Genomic DNA, 8519 nt, shown 5'->3' on the forward strand with positions numbered 1-8519 from the left:
GGGGGTACTTGAAGGGGAGAAACCGACCGATCAAGCTGATTCTCAGGACAGAAACAGTGCGGAACAGGATCCTCCAAGAGAAACCACGGTTGAAAAGTTTGGAAGAGTACAAGAAGGTGTTCCTAGACAGAGACAGAACACAAACAGAGAGAAAGCAGCTGAGGGAGAGGACAAAAAAGCAAAAGGAGCTAGGAAAGGAGACAAGAATGGAACCAGCAGAGGTCAGTCAGAGCAGAACAGAGCAGCAAGGGCAAGCACACATACAACTATCCTCAGAACCCCACAACCTATCACACCATCCCAACACACAATACAATCCATACCCACAGCTTCCACCCAACACCCAACCATAGAATCCCACAGTAAGCTACCAGGTCTCCCACCCCCACAGGCCCCCCAAACTACAGTGTTGGAAAGGAAACTGAAGGTATGGTACACAAACGCTGATGGAATAACAAACAAGTGGGAGGAGTGGCACGAAAGAGTCAAAGAGGCATCACCAGACATCATAGCGATCACAGAAACCAAGCTTACAAGTATGATAACAGATGCCATCTTTCCAGCAGGATACCAGATCCTGAGAAAAGACAGAAGGAACAGGGGGGGTGGAGGAGTGGCATTGCTGATCAAACACCGATGGAATTTTGATGAGCTGGAGAGAGGAGACAGCGGAGAAGAAAGTGATGACATAGCGGGAACGCTTCACTCTGGTGGTCCCAAGGTGATACTTGCAGTGATGTATAACCCACCACAGAACAGCAGGAGGCCAAGGCAAGAGTATGACGAGAGCAATAGAGCGATGGTTGACACACTGGCTGCAGTGGCCAGAAGAGCTCATGCATGCAGGGCAAAGCTCCTGATCATGGGCGACTTTAACCACAAGGAGATCGAATGGGAGAACTTGGAGCCACATGGGGGCCAAGATACATGGAGGGCTAAGATGATGGAGGTGGTACTGGAAAACTTCATGTACCAACACGTAAGGGACACTACAAGAGAGAGGAGAGGATGAACCAGCAAGACTGGACTTAGTATTCACCTTGAGTAGTGCAGATATTGAGGACATCACATATGAAAGACCCCTTGGGGCCAGCGATCATGTGGTTTTGGGCTTCGAATACACAGTAGAGCTACAAGTGGAGGGGGAAGCAGGAAGGCAAGGACAAATGAAACCAAACTACAGGAAAGGGGACTACACAGGAATGAGGAACTTCCTGAATGAGGTTCAGTGGGACAGAGAACTGGCAGGGAAGCCAGTTAATGAGATGATGGAATATGTAGCAACAATGTACAAGGAGGCTGAGGAGAGGTTTGTACCCAAGGGTAACAGGAATAATGAAAAAGCCAGGATGAGCCCATGGTTCACCCAAAGATGCAAGGAGGCAAAAACCAAGTGTGCTAGGGAATGGAAGAAATATAGAAGGCAAAGGACCCAGGAGAATAAGGAGAGCAGTCGTAGAGCCAGAAACGAATATGCACAGATAAGAAGGGAGGTCCAACGTCAATATGAAAACGACATAGCAGCAAAAGCCAAATTTGACCCGAAGCTGTTATACAGCCACATCAGGAAGAAAACAACCGTTAAGGACCAGGTAATCAGGCTAAGGAAGGAAGGAGGAGAGACAAAAAGAAATGACCGTGAAGTATGTGAGGAGCTCAAGAGATTCAAAGAAGTGTTCACAGAGGAGACAGAAGGGGCTCCAGAAAGACGGAGAGGTGGGGTACACCACCATGTGCTGGACACAGTACACACAACCGAGGAAGAAGTGAAGAGGCTTCTGAGTGAGCTAGATACCTCAAAGGCAATGGGGCCAGATAACATCTCTCCATGGGTCTTGAGAGAGGGAGCAGAGGCACTATGTGTACCCCTAACAACAATATTCAATACATCTATCGAAACAGGGAGATTGCCTGAGGCATGGAAGACAGCAAATGTGGTCCCAATCTTTAAAAAAGGAGACAGACATGAAGCACTAAACTACAGACCAGTGTCACTGACATGTATAGCATGCAAAATCATGGAAAAGATTGTCAGGAGAAGAATGGTGGAACATCTAGAAAGGAATGATCTCATCACCAGAAGCCAACATGGTTTCAGAGATGGGAAATCCTGTGTCACAAACCTACTGGAGTTCTATGACATGGTGACAGCAGTAAGACAAGAGAGAGAAGGGTGGGTGGATTGCATTTTCTTGGACTGCAAGAAGGCTTTTGACACAGTACCACACAAGAGATTAGTGCAAAAACTGGAGGACCAAGCAGGGATAACAGGGAAGGCACTGCAATGGATCAGGGAATACTTGTCAGGAAGACAGCAGCGAGTAATGGTACGTGGCGAGGTGTCAGAGTGGGCACCTGTGACCAGCGGGGTCCCACAGGGGTCAGTCCTAGGACCAGTGCTGTTTCTGGTATTTGTGAACGACATGACGGAAGGAATAAACTCCGAGGTGTCCCTGTTTGCAGATGACGTGAAGTTGATGAGAAGAGTTCATTCGATCGAAGACCAGGCAGAACTACAAAGAGATCTGGACAGGCTGCAGACCTGGTCCAGCAACTGGCTCCTGGAGTTCAATCCCACCAAGTGCAAAGTCATGAGGATTGGGGAAGGGCAAAGAAGACCGTAGACGGAGTACAGTCTAGGGGGCCAGAGACTACAAACATCACTCAAGGAAAAAGATCTTGGTGTGAGTATAACACCAGGCACATCTCCTGAAGCGCACATCAACCAAATAACTGCCGCAGCATATGGGCGCCTGGCAAACCTCAGAACAGCATTCCGACATCTTAATAAGGAATCGTTCAGGACCCTGTACACCGTGTACGTTAGGCCCATATTAGAGTATGCAGCACCAGTTTGGAACCCACACCTAGCCAAGCATGTAAAGAAACTAGAGAAAGTGCAAAGGTTTGCAACAAGACTAGTCCCAGAGTTAAGAGGTATGTCCTATGAGGAGAGGTTAAGGGAAATCAACCTGACGACACTGGAGGACAGGAGAGATAGGGGGGACATGATAACGACATACAAAATACTGAGAGGAATTGACAAGGTGGACAAAGACAGGATGTTCCAGAGACTGGACACAGCAACACGGGGACACAGTTGGAAGCTGAAGACACAGATGAATCAAAGGGATGTTAGGAAGTATTTCTTCAGCCACAGAGTAGTCAGGAAGTGGAATAGTTTGGGAAGCGATGTAGTGGAGGCAGGATCCATACATAGCTTTAAGCAGAGGTACGATAAAGCTCATGGTTCAGGGAGAGTGACCTAGTAGCGACCAGTGAAGAGGTGGGGCCAGGAGCTTGGACTCGACCCCTGCAACCTCAACTAGGTGAGTACAACTAGGTGAGTACACACACACACACACGCATACACGCACACACACACACACACAGGAGCTTGGACTCGACCCCTGCAACCTCAACTAGGTGAGTATACACACACACACACACACACACACACACACACACACACACACATACACACACACGCGTGCACACGCATACACACACGCAGAGTGGTGGAGGCAGAAACCATACATAGCTTTAAGATGAGGCATGATAAAGCTCATGGAGCAGGGAGAGAGAGGACCTAGTAGCACTCGGTGAAGAGGCGGGGCCAGGAGCCGAGTCTCGACCCCTGCAACCACAATTAAGTGAGTATAATTAGGTGAGTACACACACATACACATACACACACACAATTAAATATCCACGAAACGGGTGGGATTTGAACCTGTGGCAAGTGAGTCCCAAAATTTACTTGCCATGAGTTTAAACCGTCCCTGGTTTGTTTGGAATCGTGCTATTACGATTTCGTGAGTCACAGTTATATACAATAATAATAATAATAATAATAATAATAATAATAATAATAATAATACAGTAATAATAATCTCATACATATTTTCAAATTGCTTCGTTCAAGAACGAGCCATAAGCCAAGCATAAAGTTAGTGATATTAGTCTCCATTGGTGAATAAAACATGGTGTAAGTGGGCGAGAATCACAGTTAACAGCTCATGGCCAGATCCATTGAGCTGTGAATATGATCATCAGGTTTTATCTAAAGCACTGATGATCTGTCAGTGCTAAGGTCGGTGTTTAAGGTCCCAGGTGCTAGAGGAAAGAGACGTAATTGGATTTTGGTTACTTTTAGTCTCTCTGTCTCTCTCTGAGACGATATAAACACCCTAGGAAGACAGAACACCAGTGTCGACCAGCAAGTCAGATATAGTTGACAAGCATCACTCGTGACCTGTGGTACAATTCTCCTTCTCTGTTGAAACACGTAACATTCAAAACACATTCAAAGGACAGTCGGGTTGCAGACAGTAGCCACTGACACAGATGTTACACATCAGTACCTTCTGTGAAACTTTCCTGTTGGAAGCTTCGTAGCTCAGAGGAAAAGCTCTGGACCTGTTACTCTAGAGACCATGGTTCGAGCCTGCCGTCCACCTTTCTGTGATTTTGTGTGAAATGTTGAAGGCTCGCGCCTGTCTCCACGGACTGTTTCCCAAAACTGCTATATGGGAGCCGTGAGTGCGACCACTCGACCACTGCTCCTAACATTAACAATACCTAGTGAGGCTGAATTCAAAGAGTCTAGATGCCCTGTTACACAGCCACTAACATTATCGTTTATGAAATCACCATAAGAAAACAATATGTAATAAATGGTTTGACACTGATAAACGAAACACAAGAATCTTCATCTGTTTATTATGGCGTGTTCACCATCCCTGGATGGGAGGGTGAACACGTTGTTCATGCTGAACACGTCTTTCATATTCGCAGAAGTATCGATAGCCTTTTTGTTATATACATGGATTATGTATGTATATATATATATATATATATATATATATATATATATATATATATATGTATATATATATATATATATATATATATATAGGGAAGTACCACCTCTATAGCTGGAATTGGGACCCTCATCCTCAGAGAAGACAATAAACGTACCTCAGGAAAAACTCAAGGTTCTCCCCGGAGTTGTTTGAATATTTTCTTCTCCTACCACCCCTTATATATTTTATATTCTATGTGAACATTTATTAATAAACAGAATACATTTACAGAATTCATTTACAGAAAAAACATAAACATGAATACAATGGCACAATGTATCAAAATTTCCTCCAGCTCCTCCGAGGCTGGACGCGAGCCAAGTATGCAGCAAGCATTTCCCCTCTGGATGGCTATGCTGAGGCGCTGGAACATGAAAGTGGCTGCCCTTGGGTCCCTGGTGGTGTCGATGAGTCTGGAACCCAATTCTTTAAGGAAACGTGTGGCATTTTTTCCCCATGATCCCAAGGTCTCTGATCCCACTGGGACAAATTGATACTGTTGGCTAATGTCCCTGTACTTGCTGATCTTGTACTCCTCCCTGTGGCCAGCAGCTCCTCCCTGTCGCCCCACACTTTGATGGATATAGGTGTCAGCCAGTGTGGACACACAGGTATAGTCCCATGCTAAGAGCTTGCCATTCTTCCAAGGATAGATGGTGATCCCGTCGGGGCGGTTTGCTGGGTTGTGGGTATTGTTGGCTGCTAGTGATCAGGGCTCCCTCTCGGCAGGGCATCCAGCTATAGCAAGGGTTCTCTTAATGATGTCGTTGACCTCATTGTGTCTTGCATGCCAGCCCTTGGTTTTGGAACAGTTAAGACCATCTAGACCGTATTGATCTGCTTGCACTTCGCCGCAAATACACGTATATTCTGTGTGAATTGGGGCAGCAAGGCGCAGAGCCACTACAATACGGAGTGTCTTAGGGTCGAGTCGTGTTCCCATTGCCGATATGGGAACTGTTTGGAGGAAGTCCCCGGAGTGAGGTGCACTCACAGCCTGGAGACGGGCAATCTCCCTATCTGATGTTGCAGCCCTGAGCATGTTGACAAGCACCTTTCCAGCAATCGGGCCATCCCAGCTTGACTGTTTGTGAGCCAGTGCTGCACAAGGGTTTGGTGCTGGAGCCGCAAGAGTCTCCCATTCGGTGATGGCACTGGCATAGCTAGGGTCTTCTATTCCTGCTGAGTCACTGAGGGTATCGGGAAGAATTTGTCTTATCAACTCGTTTGATGCTATGGAAGAGGAGAGGAAAGCTGGTAGAGCAATCTGGGAGGATCTGCGTACTCCTAGCCCTCCTAGCCCCGTAAGTGTGTGTGTGTGTGTGTGTGTGTGTGTGTGTGTGTGTGTGTGTGTGTGTGTGTGTGTGTGTGTGTGTGTGTGTGTGTGTGTGTGTGTGTGTGTGTGTGTGTGTGTGTGTGTGTGTGTGTGTGTGTGTGTGTGTGTCTGTGTGTGTGTGTGTGTGAGAGAGAGAGAGAGAGAGAGAGAGAGAGAGAGAGAGCTGAGAGATCTTGTATTCTCCCCCCACACTGAGCTGCTAACATCAGAGGCTAACATTACCTGTTTAAAGCAGTATAAAGAGCAGGAAGTTAGCAGCAGCAGCTGGGCGTCTGGACACCAACACATGTGTTTAGTACACCAGGAAACAACATTGCCACGTAATCTATCACTTATTTACATTGATTGAAGATTATTATTATATCTCCTCGTCAGGGCTGAATCTTTGAAGAGTTATACAGCGCCAGTGGAGTGGGAAATATTCTGGTTTGATTCGAGGCAAGGCAGGATAACTAATTATTTAGATCAGGAGCCGTTCACCAGTATCTTCGAAGTGAGGAAATTAAAACTCAGGAAATCGTTAAAACACGATTACAAACAAATCGGGGAACGGGTGGGGTTTGCACCGATGACCAGTGAGTCACTTGCCATGGTTTCAGTCCCACCCGTTCCTTGATTTGGGGAAATTAAGAAAAGAAGTACAGAACTTACCTGAACGGAGCGTTTAAAGTTCTTGTTGTCCTCGCTGTATGTTGTGTTGAGGGGGCTGGCCAAGTCTTCCTCCTGTGGGATCGTGTTCCCATCGGGGGACAAGTGAGAGCAGAGTCCTCTCTCTTCCTTATCCTCCATCTTCTGTAGGTTTCTTAACCCTGAGTGGATGGCTTCCTCGTTGAAGTCCCCGACGTCTCGCCGCACCAAACAAACGTCTTCTCTAGCCTATGGGCTGTTACACATTTTATTTCTTCCTAGTACGGTCAGTCACCTAATTAGAAGTTTTTCCTCCACATGACTGCAAGAGACTTTACACAGAGGAGTAATTTCACTATCTGGAAAGGTACTCGTATTGTCTGTTTCAGAGAGACCACTACGACGTATGATAGTCACTTCTCATACCTGTAGATAAGGGCACCGTAACAGTCAAGAGAGGAGTTGATATCGCTATTGGTGTGTCAGCTATTTGCTCTACCTAGAGTCTACCTGTAGGGTATTCCGGGGATCAATGCCCCCGCGGCCCGGTCCACGACCAGGCCTCCTGGGAGGTAAAGAAGCACGTTGTATAGCAAGGATTCACCGGGACAACGTTTCTGTGTATGTAGATCATTATTAAGTCATGACTTGTAAAAACTTGGCACAGAGCGGACCGTTGTCCCAGTCAAACCTGGTTCTGCAGCTTATGTCCTCCCTTTACTATTATGGGCGGAAAGCTATTTGAATGTTATTAGGGTCGTAATGTACTGCCTATATAACTATGTGTTCACTCACAGGAAGAGTGGCACTGCGCAGTAAACTCACCCCTTGGGGCAAATACCCAAAATCTTTCTTCTTTCTGCTAAGCAGTGTGCTTCAGGAACCCGAGTCACAAGCACGATTACAAACCTAAATGCGGATTTTATCGCTACACTGTTAATCACACTTAATGCGGAGCTGAGGCTGTGAGGGAGCTGAAGATACTTCTGGGGCTGCACTAGAGCTCATGAGAAGCTCTGCTGCTCACTAGTGACCCACAGACACAATGCCACCACGATGACTGCTGCTGGTGGGGGAGGTTTTAGTGGTGGATAGAGGTGGTGGAATGGGAGGGGAGGTGATAGGGAGGGGGACGATTTGGTGGGGAGGGTACGGAGAGTAGGGAAGTTTAGGGTAGGGGGAGCAAGGTGGGGGGGGGGATGCTTGAAGGTGGTGTTAATAGTGAAGTTGGAGACGCAACATATGTCGTAGTGACTAACCTCCCTCCCTCAACCCCCAAGTCTATCACCCACTCCCCCGCACCCCCTTCATTTTGACACATTCTAGTCTTCTTTTTCTACATCAAGGTTGTAGTGAGTTGTGCTGGCCGGGTGCGAGTCTTTGTCTGGTGTGAGTGTACGTCTGCAACACACACACACACACATATGTATATATATATATATATATATATATATATATATATATATATATATATATATATATATATATATATATATATATATATATATATATATATATATATATATATATATATATATAAAAAGCGAAAGAGGGAGAAAGATAAAGATTGAGAGAATAAGACCCGTGAAAACAACAAAACAAGGAAATGCTCGAGATATAAGAGAATATATGAAGAGAGGGAAGACTCGCGAAATCGTAATGACACGACTGCACAAAAACCATACCACGGG

The 8519-nt window shown here is 46.1% G+C and overlaps 1 protein-coding gene across 5 annotated transcripts in view; it reads right to left on the bottom strand.

Annotated features, from left to right (window-relative positions):
• Window positions 1-7919, bottom strand: part of LOC128692406 (organic cation transporter protein) — a 35193-nt gene extending 27274 nt beyond the window's left edge. The window contains exons 1-2 of one of the 5 annotated variants that reach the window (XM_053781571.2): window positions 7773-7919; window positions 6853-7254 (exon numbers count right to left, since the gene is read on the bottom strand). In XM_053781571.2, the coding sequence (XP_053637546.1) occupies window positions 6853-6990 (138 nt within the window). In that variant the 5' untranslated portion in view covers window positions 6991-7254; window positions 7773-7919. Of the gene's footprint in view, window positions 1-6852; window positions 7255-7653 lie in introns of all 5 variants that reach the window. The other 4 variants (XM_053781569.2, XM_053781568.2, XM_053781573.2 and 1 more) reach the window with 4 other exon arrangements.
• Window positions 7920-8519: the final 600 nt, after the last annotated feature.

This window comes from Cherax quadricarinatus, chromosome 53 (assembly GCF_038502225.1).
Source record: "Cherax quadricarinatus isolate ZL_2023a chromosome 53, ASM3850222v1, whole genome shotgun sequence".
NCBI classification, from domain to species: Eukaryota; Metazoa; Arthropoda; class Malacostraca; order Decapoda; family Parastacidae; genus Cherax; species Cherax quadricarinatus.